Source organism: Lissotriton vulgaris, chromosome 3_1, assembly GCF_964263255.1.
Source record: "Lissotriton vulgaris chromosome 3_1, aLisVul1.2, whole genome shotgun sequence".
NCBI classification, from domain to species: Eukaryota; Metazoa; Chordata; class Amphibia; order Caudata; family Salamandridae; genus Lissotriton; species Lissotriton vulgaris.
In genome coordinates this window covers 1,840,079,379-1,840,097,389 of record NC_141689.1, presented here as the reverse complement: position 1 = coordinate 1,840,097,389, position 18,011 = coordinate 1,840,079,379, and the positions used below count along the sequence as shown (strand labels likewise).

The window sequence follows — 18,011 nt, the reverse complement described above, 5'->3', positions numbered from 1 at the left end:
TTTCTGTTTTTGGGCAAAAACCTTTTTTTTTTTTATTTCCAGAAGTTAAATATGAATGTATTTATTTATTTTTTGGAAACCGATTAACAAAAACCCACGCCATCTAGATGCAATTATGAAAGATGGGATATATAATTTGTCTTCAGACCTGTGAAAAGATGTATTGAAGTTTCCATGCACACATGGAATAAAAACTAATAGGGACATAGCACTTGGTACTCATGGGTCTATGCATTTAGTGCTCGCTCTGTATATTTTATTGTGCAAAACGTTTTTATGTTGTCGGAGTCAGTGTGAACAATATCCCGGAAAATAAATACGATGAGTATTTTGGCGGCACTCCATCAACTCACCCCGCAGGGTGCATGCTTCTTTTGTTGTGACCCATAATCCCCACAGGCCCTTATAAACCATGAACTGAAAGTCATAGCAGGATATACATATTTTGAGATTGATATATGCTCAGTAATTGTAACATATGGTCTCTTGCAGAGAATTCCGATGATTTGAGTCTGACAGCTGGAGAATTTGTCCAGCTGCTGGAGAAACTAGACGATGAGTGGTATCAGGGACAAGTTAGAGGGCGCACTGGGATGTTTCCTGCCACCTTCGTCAAAGTTCTTGTAAGTAGTCGCTCACTGAAATTTTAATGTGAAGGTTTTCAATCAAATTTTCAATCAATGCAGGATGTATAATGGTGTAATTAAAATTGGAAGGTCATGTTAGCCAGTTTTCTCTGCTGTTGGTAGATGTGCATGTTTTCAGCTTTTTTTCCATCATATTTGAAAAAAATAAACTGTAGCATGAAGGTGTGTGATCCCTTAAAATGTGATTATTTTGAAGCCGGTATCAAAGCTGCTTTCACAAAAATTTAAATTTTGACATTATTTGGGAGAGGAAATCTGGATGGAGCCTACCAATCCATTAGTGGTATTGCACCAAACAAAGAAAACTCCCAATTCTTCACAACACTAGTGAAACGGTTTGTGACACCGGTGGGGCTCTAATAATGTGGACTGAAGACTTTATCTGAAAGAAACAGGTTAGTGTTAGATTCCTTACCTTAGAATATCCCCAGGTGTCAGACTGGATCCAGAAAGTTTTGCGTAGCAGTACCCCTGCGCGTTGGTAGGCGTCGTCTGCGGCTCCGCATCCGTCGTCGGCGTCGTTGGCGCCGGGATGACGTCGTCGGAGAACTTAGACGCCGCCCTCGCGTGCTGACTTTAGTTCTTTTTTCCGCGCCAGCAAGCGCTGAACCGGAAAAAGCAGTACTCCTTAGTCACTTTTTGACTAACTTTTTCGATCTTTTTGATCCTGTTTCAAGTCGTAAGACTATCGTGCCGGTAGGGATGCCTGGGTTCAAGCCCTGTGCCGATTGCAACCGACTGATGTCAGTTACCGACCCCCATCGCCGGTGCTTATATTGCCTTGGGGCCGACCATGACGACAAGTCGTGCCCCGACTGCCGGGACTTGATGTCACAGGCTAGGCGGGAGCGGTCCCATAAGCGCCTCGAGCTCCGGCAGTCGGCCCGCGCCGTTCATGGTCTAGGTCGAGGAGTAGGTCGAAGGACCGGTCGCGGGGCCACAGTCATCGAAACTCGGCGAGTTGACACCATTCGTCGGGCTCCAAATCCTCAGGTAAGAGGCACAAGAAGTCGAAGAGACGACATCGCTCTTCCGACTCCCCCCAACGCTCGCGCGATGCGGCCTGGGGTTCAGGTGACACCGGCTCCGCCGGAGCCGCAGGCGCTGCTACCAGCTCCATACCCGCCGTCCCTGGGCTGAAAGCGACGCCGGAGATCGATGCCTTCCTCATGGCCGACTGGGAGCGGAAGCGGGCCAGGTGCTTCGGCCCCGGCGCCGTCGACGACTCCGGTCCTGATGCCGCAGGGCCCCTCCGGGTCCGGATCCGGGTCGCCACTGGTCGACCTTACGACCCCTCCGCCGGCGCTGACCCCCAGGGAGTCGCCCCAGACGCCGTCCCAGGACGACGTCGTCCCCCGTCCCTCCCTCGGTCCGGATCCGGCATCGGACCGACATCGCTCGACGCCGCATCCGACGCCGAGAGAAGAGCAATTCTTCTATGATCCGGCCCCATCCTTTGAACCTGACTATCAGGAGATGAGTGGCGAGGGGGATTGGGAGGGGTCTGTGGACCCTCTGGCATGAGAGTGCCAGTCACTTCAGGACTGGGCAGTGGATCTAGGGGAGGCCAGTGGTTTGGACACTTCGCCCGACACTGGCTTTGTCTCCCCTCCTACCGTGGCTACGGAGGAGGAGGCTGCTTACAGCGTGGTGCTGATGAGGGCGGCCAAGGCCTTGGGTCTTGAGCTCTCCGTCGCGGCCGTGAGGACTAACCTCCTCACCGAGGTCCTTAAACCGCAGACAAGCTCTTCGGAGCCGCTACTGCCGTTTAATGAGGCCCTTACTGACGTTCTGTTTGGCACTTGGTCCAGGCCCGCTACAGGTCCCCCTGTAGATCGGAACGTAGCCAGGCGCCACCCCCCCGGCACCGGTGCAACCCTATCTTCCTGTCCACCCACCCCACCCCGAGAGCCTGGTTTTTCAGGCCTCTAACTCCCAGACCGCATTCCCAACTGCACCACCTGATCGGGAATCCAAAAGGTATGAGCAGTTCAGTAAGAAGCTGTTCTCCTCACTTAGTCTGGGGTTGCGGTCGGTCAACACCACTTGCCTTTTGGGCCGTTATACCCACTCTCTGTGGGACACGGTCGCGGACTTGCTGCCAGCTTGCCCGGAGGAGGCCCAGGTCAAACTCGCTCAAGCCCTTCCGGAAGGGCGGGATGCAGCACGGTACTCTATCCGATGTGGGCTGGATACCACGGACTCGCTGGGCAGGGCGTTTTCCAAGAGGGTGGAGTTTCGCCGCCACGCCTGGCTGAGGTCCGCCAACTTTTCGGCTGATGTCCAGAATTCCCTCATGGACATGCCGTTTGATGGCCGTCGCTTTTTTGGCAACAAGGTAGACAGTGCGCTTGAGTGTTTCAAGGACTCCAGGGCTACGGCCAAGTCCTTGGGCCTGTCGGGCCAGCGCTAGCAAACTTCTTCCTTTCGCTCCTTTCGTGGCCAAGGAAGGGGCGCCCCCTCACGTCCTGCCAGTCACGGTCTGCAGACTAACATTCAGCGCGGCGGCGGACGTGGTAAGCGCCGTGGCGGTGCCAGGGGACAGCGGCGAGGCCAGTCCACATCCACCCCCGCAGCATCCGCCTCAAAGCCTTCCTAGTCCGAGCTTTCAGGCCCATTCGACGCCAGTGGGGGGCAGGGTTTGCCATAGTCTCATCCACTGGCGCTCCATCACATCGGACAGGTGGGTGCTTTAAATCGTCCGAAGGGGCTACTCCCTCCCCTTCGAGGCGACCCCTCCAGCCATGCCACCGCAGTACCACCGAGTGTCGGGGGATCACTTGCAACTTCTGCAAGAGGAAGTTACGGCCCTCTTGGCCAAGGGGGCCATCGAGCACGCTCCTGGGCCAGAGGTATTGTGTGGTTGTTACTCCCACTACTTTCTGGTTCCCAAGAAGGGCAAAGGGGGCCTACGCCCTATCTTGGACCTGCGGAACGTCAATGGCTTCCTCCGGAAGGAGAAGTTCATGATGCTGACTTTGGCTCAGGTCTTAGCTGCCCTAGACCCCGAAGACTGGATTGTAGCGTTGGACTTGCAGGACGCATATTTTCACTTCCCCGTCCTGCCGACCCACCGGCGTTACCTGCGGTTCACTGTAGGCCGCAAGCACTTTCAGTTTACCGTGCTCCCTTTCGGCCTTACCAGCACCCCTCGGGTGTTCACGAAAGTGATGGCGGTGGTCGCAGCCCATCTGCGCAGATTAGGGGTGTCAGTCTTCCCCTATCTCGACGACTGGTTGTTGAAGGCGGGCTTGCCCCAGACAGTCGTCAGCCACCTCCAGACTACGGCCGACCTCTTGCACCTGCTGGGGTTCTCCATCAATGTGCCGAAGTCACACCTGTGTCCCTCTCAGAAGCTCCTCTTCATCAGAGCGGTTCTGGACTCGGCGCAGTTTCGGGTTTATCCTCCCGAACAGCGGGTTTGGGATGTTCAGGCTCTGATTCCGATCTTTCGGTCTTTATCCAAAGTCTCGGTCAGGTTGACGCTGCGCCTTCTGGGGCTGATGGCCTCCTGCATCCTTCTGGTGCATCACGCCAGGTGGCGGATGCGGGCTCTGCAGTGGGACCTGAAGTTTCAGTGGGCCCAGCATCAGGGCAACCTGATCGACCACACACTGATCTCGGAGGGCACTGCGAGTCAGTTGCAGTGGTGGCTCACGGCCCGCGATTGGGTCAACGGCATATCCCTCTCCCTACCCCAACCGGAGCACGTAGTAGTGACGTATGTGTCCCTCCTGGGCTGGGGGGGCCAGATGGGAGAGGCGGAGATCAGATGCCTCTGGTCTTCGGCGGAGTCCCGGCTCCAAATCAACCTTCTGGAGCTGCGGGCGATCCGACTTGCACTGAAAGCATTCCTTCCCTCTGTCCGGGGAAGTGTAGTGCAGGTGTTAACGGACAACACCACTGCCATGTGGTACTGTAACCAACAGGGCGGGGTGGGGTCGTGGACCCTTTGTCAGAAGGCTCTGCGCTTCTGGCTGGAACACCAGGGCGTCACTCTGGTGGTTCAACACCTGGCAGGTTCCCTGAACGCCAGGGCGGATGAACTCAGCCACCCGTGCATGATGGATCACAAATGGCGTCTGAACTCGGACGTGGCGCAAGGCCTCTTTCAGCAATGGGGAGAGCCTTGGTTCGATCTATTCGCCACCGAAGAGAACGCGCAATGTCATCAGTTCTGCGCGTTGGAATTTCCAAGGCGGCACTCGCTCGGAGACGCTTTTCGTCGCGAGTGGAGCTGCGGTCTGTTATACGCCTTTCCGCCTATACCACTTATGCCCAGAGTGCTGAAGAAGATCAGGTGCGACCGGACCCAAGTCATCCTTGTGGCTCCGGCACGAAGATACTGGTATCCCGAGCTACTCAGCATGTCCGTCGATCCCCCGATTCATCTGCCTCTTCGGGAGGACCTTCTGTCGCAGCAGCAGGGGACGGTCCTCCTCCGGAACCTGTCCAGTCTCCACCTCCATGCGTGGAGATTGAGCGGCGACAGTTGAGGCCATTTGACTTGCCTCCTGAGGTCTGTGATGTGATTCTGGCAGCCAGGCGTCCCTCCACAAAATCAGTATACGCCTGCAGGTGGAACAAATTTGTGGCATGGTGCACGGCAAAGGCTGTGGATCCCCTTTCTGCCCCCCTTTCAGAGGTTCTCCTCTTTCTTCTTTCTCTTGCCCAGCAGGGCTCTGCCCTGGGCACTATCAAGGGCTACATCTCTGCCATTTCAGCCTTTTTAAGGCTACCTGATCAGCCTTCTCTTTTCAAGTACCCTGTTGTAAATACATTATTGAAGGGCATCGCTAACATGTTTCCTCCTGTTCCTTTCGTGATGCCTCAGTGGGACTTCAACCTTGTTCTTACTTATTTGATGTGCGCTCCTTTCGAGCCACTTCACAATTGCCCTCTTCGTCTTCTCACTCTTAAGACTGCCTTCCTGGTTGCCATCCCCTCTGCCAGGAGAGTGAGTGAGCTCCAGGCTCTTTATTCCAAACCTCCTTTCCTTTCTGTCCATCCGGACAAAGTTGTCTTGAGAACGTGTCCCTCTTTCCTGCCCAAGGTAGTCACAGCCTTCCACATCGGGCAGTCCATCACCCTGCCCACCTTCTTTCTGCCTCCGCATCCCTCGAAAGAGGAAGAGGCTCCACCGTCTGAACCCAAAATGCGTGCTCTCATTCTATCTGGACCGCACACGCCAGTTCCGGGTGGACGACCAGCTCTTTGTTGGTTACATGGGCGCTAACAAGGGACGGGCGGTGCACAAACGGACCATCTCTCAGTGGGTCGTGTTGTGCATCAAGGTATGCTACTCTTTGGCTAAAAAGGAGCCTCCTGTTGGGCTGAGGGCCCATTCCACTCGGGCCACGGTGGCTACCACTGCCCTGGGTTGGGGAGTCCCCTTGCAGAACATCTGTCAGGCAGCTACGTGGGCCTCGTTGCACACGTTGGCTAGACACTACTGCCTGGACAGTCAAGTCCGGAGAGATGGCTTTGTCAGCCGTTCTGTTCTCCAGAACTTTCCAGTGTGATCATTGGTTCGCAGACCCAACTCCGGGGTTGGTATTGCTGGGGTATCTATTCTAAGGTAAGGAATCTAACACTAACCTGTTTCTTTCAGATGCGCATGTTACTTACCTTCGGTAACGATATATCTGTAAGAAACAGTGGTTAGTGTTAGATTCCTACCGCCCCAACCATCCTCCCCGTTCTGCGAACCAATATCTAGGGTTATGGTTCTTCCCTTTGAGGACCCTAGTTTCATGGCACCAGTGTCGGTTTTTATCATGGCTCTGCGTTCCTGGCGCGGAAAAGCTGTGTATAAGAACTGACGTCCGCACGCGAGGGCGGCGTCTAAGTACTCCGACGTCATCCCGGCGCCATTGACGCTGGCGACGGACGAGGAGCCGCAGACGACGCCTACCGACGCACAGGGGTACTGCTACGCAAAACTTTCTGCACCCAGTCTGACGCCTGGGGATATTCTAGGGTAAGGAATCTAACACTAAGTACTGTTTCTTACAGATATATTGTTACCGAAGGTAAGTAACTTGTGCAACAGTACTACAGATGACATGGTGGCCAGAATGCTAGTGACTGACAAGAGTACTACAGTAAAATATGAACATTACAACAGGGGATTACGGAATCAGAACTGACTGACATGAAGGTTACAACATGGAGAATAGGGTATAGTCTCACTACTCACCTGTAGACCATAGCTTTTGGAGAATAAATGCAATGTTCTTGTCAACTAATAACGCAAATAGATTTAGAAACTATTTATCTGGGTAGACTCTCATAAAAACATTATCACTATATAGCAATGTATTATATTGTTCGAAGTAGACCAAAAGCACCAAATTGGAGACTACCCCGTTTGGGGAAGACGTAAACATCCAATAAAGCATAATTTTCAGTTAAATAGTAGAACATGCAGAACTTGAGGTAGTAAATGGGAGGCCATGAAGGTAGTAGTAATATGATTTACAATAGAAAAAATTACTTGAGTTAGAAATCGCAAATAAAGGCAGTCAGCGTAGAAAATGGAGATAGATGCAGCAAAGGTACAGGCACAACTTACTATATAATTGGCCAAGGTTGAAATAGATGCATCAGAATTAATCTTGAGACTTGAAAAATATAAATTTGCATCATAAATATCTGGTGAAATAGAAACCGGCCTGGCAAATGACTTAACTGACTACTAAATAAAGATGACCCATGCAGGAGTACTTTAGCACCAACAGTCCCACAATGAGTAGTGTATACACGATAACATAAACGCAAGATTTTATGATTACCTGAGGAAGTTGTAAAGTGCAATGGCACAAACCTTACAATAATAGATAGATGTTACAGAACGTGCCCATGCGCAAGCTCACAGATGAATGGATACAAACTTTTGAGTACTAATACTTATTACAACAGTCCACGTTTTCCATTACTTAGGAAAGACTGCTTTCGATCTAAAAGCCAAGTTTCATGTGAAAACCTTAAACAAGACCTCCATTTCAGTTCTGTATAGCTCATGTGTACCTTAAATTTTACAACTTGATGCAGTCTAACATCACTGAGGTTTGGAGGTCCGCTCAGTACCTTATCTGAGAGGTGTTTTGAAAATGTGATTAACCACGTGCCCAGCTCAGTAACGAGGAAGAGGATGAATGAGCCTGGTGTTGCACAATTTTGGTGTCCTCTCTTTCCAGTATATACTTTGACAGCGTTTCAGATCTTTGGTATTTGCCATCGCTGTTCATTCATTGAGAATCAATGTCATCCTCTGACTTCTTGTTACAATAATAGTAACTCTTTTAAATACATTATCAATACATACTTAAGGTATACTCTTGCATTAATTCAGGATAATTAAAGTAACTTGCAATTTTTATAACGCAAAAAGCAGACCTGCTTGGATGGTTAAAACCTTTAATAAGGCTAATGGATTGGTTTAGTTGAAAATGTTCATGTTGTTACCCCCCACATAATGGCTAACAGCAAAAACTATTATTTCATCTAATTAAAGTATCACCACTGCAAGCATACTCGTTTTTTTGTGAAAAAAAAATCAAAGTATGTTTTATGGGGCTAAAACTGTTCCCCACTGCTGCTAGGGAGGTACTTATATTCAGGTTTGCAAAATAAATGAAAGGCAAAATTAAAATATTTAATTTGTGTGCAAACATTTGCTTCTCGTGATTATAGAATTAGATTCTAAAGCATTTGATGTTCTCCTTTTATTTTAAAATCTAGGTTGATGTTCCTGGCCCAGATAATTGTAAACGGAAATCTTTAACGTCAACGAGCATTACGTGAGTTTCATGAATATTAAGGTTTTAAAAAAAATCCAAATGGGTGTTCCTCATTTAGCAGGGGGGGGGGGCACATCTTGTCCCAAACAAAGCATTGGCGTCTTTTGTGTTGCTGTGGATTAGAAATGGTGTACAGAGCTTCATGTATCTTGTGCAGTGGTGGTGGTGTTAATCAGCATGTGCAAAATGTTCTACTGAAATGTGAAACGTGAAATCCGTCTTAAAGAAATGTTGTTGTTCAAGCTAATTCACCACTTTTTATGAATTTATTCTCCTGGGCAGAATTTCACAGATGCGTTAGTGTTCACCTAATTTTTTATGCTTCCAACCCACTTTAAGAACCCACAAACCACCGTAAAAATTCGCTTTTTTTCAGGGATAAAGGAAAATGCAAGCTTAATTTCTTTACTACTTTTTTATTGTCCTTTGGCATTTTTAAAGAAAAGAAATCATCCATGTCTTGTGTGGATCAGGTGTATAATTGGGAAACAATTAGCATTACAGTCCTTTATTAAAAATGTATATTTGGTCAGGCAACATGTACAGAGTCATTATTCCCTTTGAATTGACAGAGTCCTCATTGGGTGAAAAATCATTTGTACCTATTGTAGTGATTCTTTACATAGCATATGTTTTTCCATCCAAGGACACTACCATTATCTCTAAGGTGGATTTTACATCTCCCTCTCAGCAACCCTCCGGGGCATCCCCAGTAGTCTCCAGACTAGTTTCTAGTTTTCTTGCTGTTTTTTTTATTTCATTGTATTATATGTCAATTCAATTGTTTTATCATCCTTATTTTAATAAGAGGTAAATGATGAAACTGAATTTTAAGGTAGGTCTGATTCTCCAGGAAAGGAATATTAACATAACGTAGCATAACATCAGACTATATCAGGAAAGAGACACGCCGGATTTCAGTTATGCATGCCTTATAAATATTGATGTAGGAAGACATCTTTCATACTTTAAACCACATTCGTTTTTTAACTAAAAGTGAGTTACTGGTCAGAACTAAGATGAAATTAACACATTGCTGGCACCTATATTCATTAAAGTATTGTATGCATATGGCCGCCTGTGTGTCGAGTGGCACTGTGGGCAAAAGACGAGGGGTTGGAATTCTTCCTAGAACAGTTGCCAGTAGTCTAGGCTATTTGCAAGCATTCTTCCAATCACCTTTTGTGTGTTTGATTACAACTAGACAGTCAAATGTGTCACTAGCTTGAAAACGCATGTTGAACAGTGTCGGCCATTTATTATAGCCATACCTGAAATCAAGCATTGTGAAGCTCAGCAATGCTAATCTCTGCCGGATTACAAATAACATTACATTGCGAGTGATGCTGGAGATTGTTGTTGGTATCTTCTAATAGTGCAAAGAGCATTCTACCTCTTGTACTATTGTTGGCACAAACAAAGCCTTGCCCAGATTGAGTAATTGTTTTATTTTTATTGTAATGTATTTATTTGTAGTCTTGTAAAGAGTGAACCAGGCCACAGGAACATCGGAGAGATTTGCAGAAAAACGGGTACAAGAACAAATAATTTCAATAGAACTACAAAGGATAGTCAATTAAGCATAATGCAGCACATATATACAGCGTTTTTGAAGCCTGGAGGTGGTTTCTTGTTTCTTTTAGCCATGCTTTTATTAATATCTATGTTTCTGAAATGCTTTGACATTCATTAGATCAACAGCCAACATATGTTAAGTGTTTTACAGTAACATATTATGGATGCAAGAAAATAGTAAATAAATAGCATTACCATGATTTGCCTTCCTGTTTCTACAAAACTATTTACATAAATGGAGAGCTCTCATGACATCATAATCCTACCGTCCAGTATTCTCTTGCTTCATTAAGGTTGACTTTTTGAACAAATTACAATCATAGATTCTGAAACATATAATCAAGTAATTTTAGTTAAACTTACTACTTTAAGTTATCCTCTCAGAAAACTCACATCTCATTATCCGAATTTCCCTTTTGTATAACTACCCTTGATTTATGATGCATTTACTCTTACCCTTTGCGAATTAGGCATCACGTACCGCCTTTTCTGTTTACTGGAACATCATTTATTCCAAGAAAATGTATTTTGTTTGTGTAAGGATAAGATTTTGGATAAGTAGTACAATTAAGTTTCTTATTGAGAGAGTTGAAGCCCACACAAGGAGCAATATAGCCACCTTTAGTGCAGCAGGGGTTGTAGCACCAGGCTCTCTGCCCCTAAATATTGTCTGTCTTCTACTACTTAAATGGACGGTTGGAGACCCATTTTCCTTGCTTTCATTATTGCCCAAAGCACTTTTCTCATGCCCTTCATAAAAGCAATTATTTGTAAATTTAGCAGGCAAGTAGTGGTGATAATCTGAGCTCAGCCCATAATTTTTCCTAGCTACTGTGATTTGCCATGAATGTGCATAGAAATTATATCCATGTCTTTATTTATGTTTAACAAAATATCTTATATTCATCATGCAGTATATGGGAAAACTTTCCATTGGAGCCAAATTAGGCTTTCAAGCAATAGATTTGGCCCCACAGTAAGTGAGGCTACCACCTGGGCAGTAAAACTTCCCATAGTACAAACAGCAGGGATTAACCAATGGTTACTTCACCTCCGACAGAACCACCAGTATGTGTGGGAGCCGCATTAGCAGAGGGGTGTAACACACAGAGGTAATCTGCCACGTTAAAACCACTGGTACTAATGTCCAAATTGTAAAAGTAGAGCAGCTGGGGTTGGTGAAGGGTATATGGTATTGCAAAGCAGAAGGGAGGGCGGGACAGAAGATATATTTTGACTCCCCTAGATGTGGGAGGGTCCCGGGGAACTAGTCTCAATACTCACCGGGACAGGTGACTACAGTGCCCCTCTTGCTAGTGTATGAGGACCTCTGATTGTTGGAGATATTAGCAGCAGGCCGTCATGTAGATAGCCAAGCCTAATACGAGCCACTGGCCCCATTTTTACATTTGCCTGGTGTAAAGGGAATTTCTTATGCAGTACCTCTACATACAAGATACAAAAACTAATAATTTAAATAGAACTACAAAGGATAGTAAATTACAGTAATATACAACACATATATGCAGTGTTTGCAATTCAGGTCAGTATATAGCGGAAACAAAGATTATAGACACTTCTCAGCAAATTAATGCTAAATGGACAATTGTACCTATAGGAACTTCAGTTTTAGGTATATAGTAATTAGTGAGAGATAATGAAAATAAAAAATATAGGTTGTATAATTAATCGGAAAGTGTCACAACTGAATTTAACCAATCTATATCCCCCACATATTCTTTCCAGTATTGATTACTCTGCCTCTGAAACAAATATTTCAATGTATCCAAACACTCCTATTGTAGGGTTTAATTGATCGCTTTCAGTGTACAGCCCGCATTGTTTGGGCTAGTAATTTATTTTCGGTACCCTGAGTCTCAAAGATTAAATTTCACATGTAATGATTGCGCTTAAGTAGTAGCCATACCCAGCAGTATCATGACACAACTAATATCTTTGCCAGATATCCTTTGAATTTATCATGGAGCCACAAGTTGTCCATCTTTTTTTAACATGTAAATAAAAATATGAAACAAAGTTTTTTCTTCTGGTCTTTGGGGCTGACTTTAATGACATGTTCTTTGTTTTTCAGGGGACCAAGATGCATGGCTAGGTTTGAGTTCATTGGAGAACAGGATAGTGAGCTGAGTTTTGCAGAAGGAGAGATTATTCGCCTTAAAGAATATGTAAATGAAGAGTGGGCAAAAGGCGAGCTCAAAGGCCAAGTTGGGATTTTCCCGCTAAATTTTGTGGAGGTTGTTGAGGACCTCCCAAGTGCTCTTCAAAGTGGGCCTGCAGGTTCAGGTAAGCAATTAACATGTTTTGATAATTATATTGGGGAACTCCGATATTCAATAACTAACCATTTGAAAAAAGGAAATACTCAAATGTACTTTTCTTAGTTGTGCTATTGACTGCTGTATTTTTCATCACATTCTATTGTTGAGCAGTTGTACGTTTTGCCAAGAGCATTAGTATCCTGGCAAACCAGTAATTTCTGCATTCTACACATTTCCTAGACTATTTTCTTTGTGTGCTGTGGTGCATTTACTGTGTGGCAATCAGTCCAGGGATATGGCCAGCCTTCTTTAAGTCACAAATGACCTGGACAGTGGCATTTTGCAATAATTGAAGTTGATGGGTTCTCATCCCAGCAACAGAGACCAGAACAGACAGTGTCTGTTTGGGAGGAGGTCTAATTGTTATGTTATGCGTTTTCCTCTTTATTAAGTAGGTCATCCATATAATGGATTAGCATCCAGATTAGCACCTGAAGTAGTTAGTACTCCTTGCCTTGTCTGCTATTTTTGTTTCCTATTGGAACAGTGGTTTAGCAAGTTCCTTTATCAGCATCAGACACCAGTCGAATACCCAGAAAAAATCAAGAATGAGATCTCTTGCCCACATAATAACCAGCTTACCAGCCTGCTTGTATTTTGAGATTTGGTGATATTCTTCTGATTTTAGTAAAGAATATTGAACATTACACAATACATACCATCGTACAGTAAATGCACTGTTTTGGACCCCACCAATGTAGGAAGCTAGCTCTTAATATAGTGGACCAAATAGCGATACACAGTGTAAATAATCCAGGCAAACCCCAAAGGAATTACAGAGGCACAAATTACACCCCAAATGGTATCTTTTGTGGTAGTGTGGGTGAGCAGTTAGGCATAACAGAGGGGAGTGCTAAGCATTTATTGCACACACAAAAGCAGTGAGTGAGTCCACGCTCAATAAAGAAACACACCATCAATTTATAAAAATACCTTAAACTTTTATATGAATGTAGATACCAAGTGGAGAAGTGTGGCTCACTGGTTAGAGCAGGCAGACCCTGAAGCAGAAGTCAGACCCGGGACCAGGGTTCAATTCCCGACGCGGCAGGGTCTTGAGCTCAAATATCCACAGACTTGATAATTCTCGCTTCGGTGCCTGACCTAATCATGGCTTCACACTCTGCAACTCTGGGCATTAAGCTTGCTTAATCTCCACAACGGCCCCCCGCGGCGGGATGCCTGGCTTTCACCTTGGGGATGCCCTGTAGGGGCTATCTCACAGGGAAAAGCCAGGACGGGTTCCCAAGGCAAGCGCCGAGATACCTCCCCGGTGATTCGAGCGCTATATAAGAACATACAAAAAAAAAAAAAAGATCATCGGAATCAGGTAGGTACTTTTTCAGGTTATACATTTTTACAGTTTTTAAATAGAACAGTGTGCAATTTCTAAAGCAGTATTGTTATCCTATGGCAGAAAGACATACTTTTTATTTTTTTTATTTACGAAGTTTTATATAGCGCTGGCCTGACCCGAGGGTATTGGAGTGCTTTACACCAGTTGCATTGCAAAAAATCACATATTACAATAATAGTATAGGTCATGGGCGGAGAGTTCCAATTCGTAGCGTAACCGTGAGGCGCTGAGGACTTGGAAAGTCTTAGAGGAAAGTTACTGTCATGAGCAGAGCTCCACTTTTGGGGAGGAGTGACGAGAACGGGTCAGGGGCTTGGCGGGGGTAGAAGTCTTGAGGACACAGAGTCAAAGCTTTGCGAGGTGTCTGCTTCAGCGCTCCGGCTGCTCCTATCTGTTCACTAGGGCACAGTCGAGGAACAGGACTTTGAGCTGACTTTTGAATTTTGCAAAAGAGGGAATAGGTCTGATGTGAGGGGGAATAGAGTACTAGTTTTGGGCTAAGGGGGAGAAACATGCACAGAATTCAGGCACTTCACAGCGACATACGGGGCCAATCTCCTGGACTTAAGGCGAGTATGGGACAAGGTCCAAGGCTACACAAGCAGGTCACCTCAAGAGCCTCTGGGGGGTCCGGGTGTCGAGGTGTGTTACTGCGTCAGGTGCCTCATTCACTTTAATGGGGAACGGTCCGCTTGCAAAGAGGATGCAGTTGGGAGGCCAGTCAGGCTGAACCAAAAAGTCGGCTCAGGTCTCACTATGGTGGGGGATGTGGGGGCACCTTTGGTCTTCTTCTCTTCTACTTAGGGCAGAGGTGCAGAGCTGTTCTGAGGTGTTGGGTTTTTTCGTCACGAGAGACACTCCCGGTAGAGGGGGCCTGCACAAAGAGGCTGCAGAAGACATTGGTGAGTCCACTGTGGGCAAACCCAAGGTAGGCTTTGTCTCTGGAGGGTTGGAGTTATTGCAGAAATGTTTTTAGTGTCAGCGGAGCAATGGGCGCACTGCCAATAATAGATGCACAAAAAAACAATAAGGTGATGCAACTAGGTGAGTGAAAAAACCCAATAACCACTCATAGGTTAAACCAGCAAGCTGGTAAAACACAAGGATTCAAGGAAAAGCAAACCCTATGCACAAGCATTGTTGCGTGCTTATCTAGGTTCCTGATCGATACTGTGACCTTATGCCCCTATTCGGCTATAAATCCATTTATTCCCTATATTGGCATAACCGTTCAAGTGCGATTTTCTGAAAAGTCATCTCTGGCCTCACACGAACAGAGCCACATTCCAGCATGACTCTCTGCTACTTCCTTTGCGACCAATTAGTGCAATGACAGAGCAGCAGTCACTATCTGATATTCCTAGATAACACTCCGAGTTCTTCAACAAGATAAAAACTTAGCAAACCTGGAAATCCCCGCTTGCTATGTTTTGATTAGTAATGGAACTCTAATGAGCAACTGATAACTGTCACTTCCTAGTGACATCTTTAATTGACGTCTTATGTCCAGCAAACTTGCGTCAAACCCGGCACCTGTCAGGTATAAATATTACCAGCGTTGCCTTAAGCAATGAGAGAGATACGAGCTGCGAGTTCGTTGCCTGTTGCTGATGCCAGCTGCCTGCATGACCCTGTGTTGGTAAAAACTAGCACTCTGTCGCTGCAGCCTGCTATCCTGTGGTGGTGAAGCTGCTGATTACCATTATCGCCGCTACAGCGCGAACTATGGTGCAGTACGCTTAAGGAGCTGAGCAGCCGTCCTCTGCGAAGACATCCAGCCCAGCTGCCCGCGGACGCTGTCACCCCTCCTTCCTCGACGCGCTGCAGAGAGAAGCCGCTGCATTTCTCGTGCAGAGAAATCCAGTCCCGGCGCTTCCGGTTTACCCTCGCGGGTGACTGGGATATCGAGAGAGACCCCTGAAGGAGATACCAATCCTCCATCATTCTATTCAGAGGTATGGTGTTGACTAAACCCTTAGACGAGAATTCTTGAAACAAACCTTGGCAAAACCAACTTAACTTAAGCTACTTACTTGCTCCCCTTTTCACGTGTTAGGCTTAGGTCAGGCACACTGGGGTAGGCTTAGTTAGAAGCACCAGTTGAGTATGTTAGCCTAATGTATATATGACTGTATATATGTTTTATTACTTTTAAACCATTGTATGGCTAAGAAACCATATCAATGCTTTTACAGTTCTATTTCGCATTACTTATCTTACTGTACGTACTTTTTATAATAACAGTTATTGCAATTGTGGCAATACATTTCTCTTGTACGAGAAGAAAGACTGTTCAATAAATGTTAACCCTTTATTGACTAACGCCCGTCTCTCTATTCTCTACATACTGTGAAAGTAAACTGCACTAGACTGACTGAGTGAAATCTGTGTCTATTGTTTCACACGACCCTAGAGATCGACTCTTGATCTGAGGAGCAAAGTTGTCATGTTGCACGGTTGTTGGAAAACTGAATCCCTTCTTGTCTGTGCCAAGGAAGCTGATCACTTCCTATGCAGAGAAGAAAGTTTCCAGTGACCTCTGAGCTAGTTGGTAACACAACCCAATTAAGTTTAGCATAGTCAGTGGAGGCCTGGAATATCCGCAGTTCCACGTCGATACTACTGTTTGTTATTCCAATGCGCAGGGCCTAGTGGGAAACTAGGAACTACACTACAGCATATGATATCCAAGTAAACGTAGGTAGTTAGACATGCAACAAGAAATACAGGTAAAGCTGCAGAAAAACAGTCTTATCCAAAATACAAAGGGTAGTCTTCCGTTCTTTAATTTTCATGTACTTAACAGCAGCCAGCCGACACGTGTTTCATCGCTTGCGCGAATCTTCAGGGCTCAAAAATGACTGCGTATATGCCGAAGGTCGCTCTGCCGGTGATACTTCCGACCCGGTGGGGCCCTTGACCAGTTCAAGTGAGAATATGGAAGTAGAGACGGACACTGCCTTAGACATGTAATCTGACAGAAATCCCAGGAGCTTTTTCAAATGACCAGTAGTGGAGCGAATAACCCCAATCTACCATCTAAGTCAGTAAGTTGAAGCGGACGGAAGGGTGGAGAGAAAATAGCTCTCCATCCCTTTTTAAATTTCGTGCGATCTGAAACGCGATGTACGCGCCAATGGTGTAGCTCCCTGGTCACCGTGTTCCTAGTTGTGGAGGACAACTAGTAACACGGTGACCCAGGAGCTACACTATCGTCGCGCACATCGCGTTTCAGATCGCACGAAATTTAAAAAGGGGTTGAGAGCTATTTTCTCTCCACCCTTCCCTCCGCTTCAACTTACCGACTTGGATGGTTGATTGGGGTTATCCGCTCCACTACTGGTAGTTGACCCGGGAGCTACACCATCGGCGCGCACATCGCGTTTCAGATCGCACGAAATTTAAAATGGGATTGAGAGCTATTTTCTCTCTACCCTTCCCTCCGCTTCAACTTACCGACTTGGGTGGTAGATTGGGGTTATCCGCTCCACTACGTGTCATTTGAAAAAGCTCCTGGGATTTCTGTCAGATTACATGTCTACGGCAGTGTCCGTCTCTACTTCCATATTCTCACTTGAACTGGTCAAGGGCTCCACCGGGTCGGAAGTATCACCGGCAGAGCGACCTTCGGCATATACGCAGTCATTTTTGAGCCTTACCAGTGGCGGCTGGCAGGGAACTGGGTTGGGTGTGGAATATATATATTTTTTTAAACGTACCTTTTAAACTACAACCGTCTCTCTGCTTCTCTTCTAGGCGACGTCCGCAACAGGAAGCAGCCAGGCTCCCCATAGCCAATCACAATGCTGCAATGCAGCGTTGTGATTGGTCTGAGCTCTGTGGTTTGGCGCTCAGATGGAGGCATGTAGAGCCTTTAAATGTTCCCCATCAGGTTGTGCATTACAGCCTGGATGGGAACGTGCAAAGTGCGCATGACTATGTGGGCGGGCCAAGATGGCCGGCCAAGCAGATATGTGCACTTGGAGTGTGCAAACCACTCCTTCCCCTGTGACCACCTCCCTGCCCCAATCGAGCCCTGTAGGAAGCAAAGAAAAATAAAATGATAATAACAATGTTATTATCATTTTATTTCTATTTTTTCTGCTTTGCCAGCAGTGGGGCAACGCTCCTCTGCCTTAGCGGAAGAGCATATATTACATACATATATTACATACATATATTAGAAGCAGTGACTTTGGCATGGCACACAGGATTGTGTTAGGTCATGTTTTCACTCATGGTTTACACCATGTCACACAGTCTGCAGCAACAGTCTTTGTGGAATTTGTGT

The 18,011-nt window shown here is 46.3% G+C and overlaps 1 protein-coding gene across 5 annotated transcripts in view; it reads left to right on the top strand.

Annotated features, from left to right (window-relative positions):
* The window catches only part of SH3D19 (SH3 domain containing 19), a 571,044-nt gene that overhangs the window by 502,672 nt on the left and 50,361 nt on the right, over positions 1-18,011 (top strand). For all 5 annotated transcript variants that reach the window (XM_086962289.1, XM_086962292.1, XM_086962290.1 and 2 more), the window contains exons 15-17: positions 493-623; positions 8,391-8,449; positions 12,117-12,328. In XM_086962289.1, the coding sequence (XP_086818415.1) occupies positions 493-623; positions 8,391-8,449; positions 12,117-12,328 (402 nt within the window). The remainder of the gene's footprint in view (positions 1-492; positions 624-8,390; positions 8,450-12,116; positions 12,329-18,011) is intronic.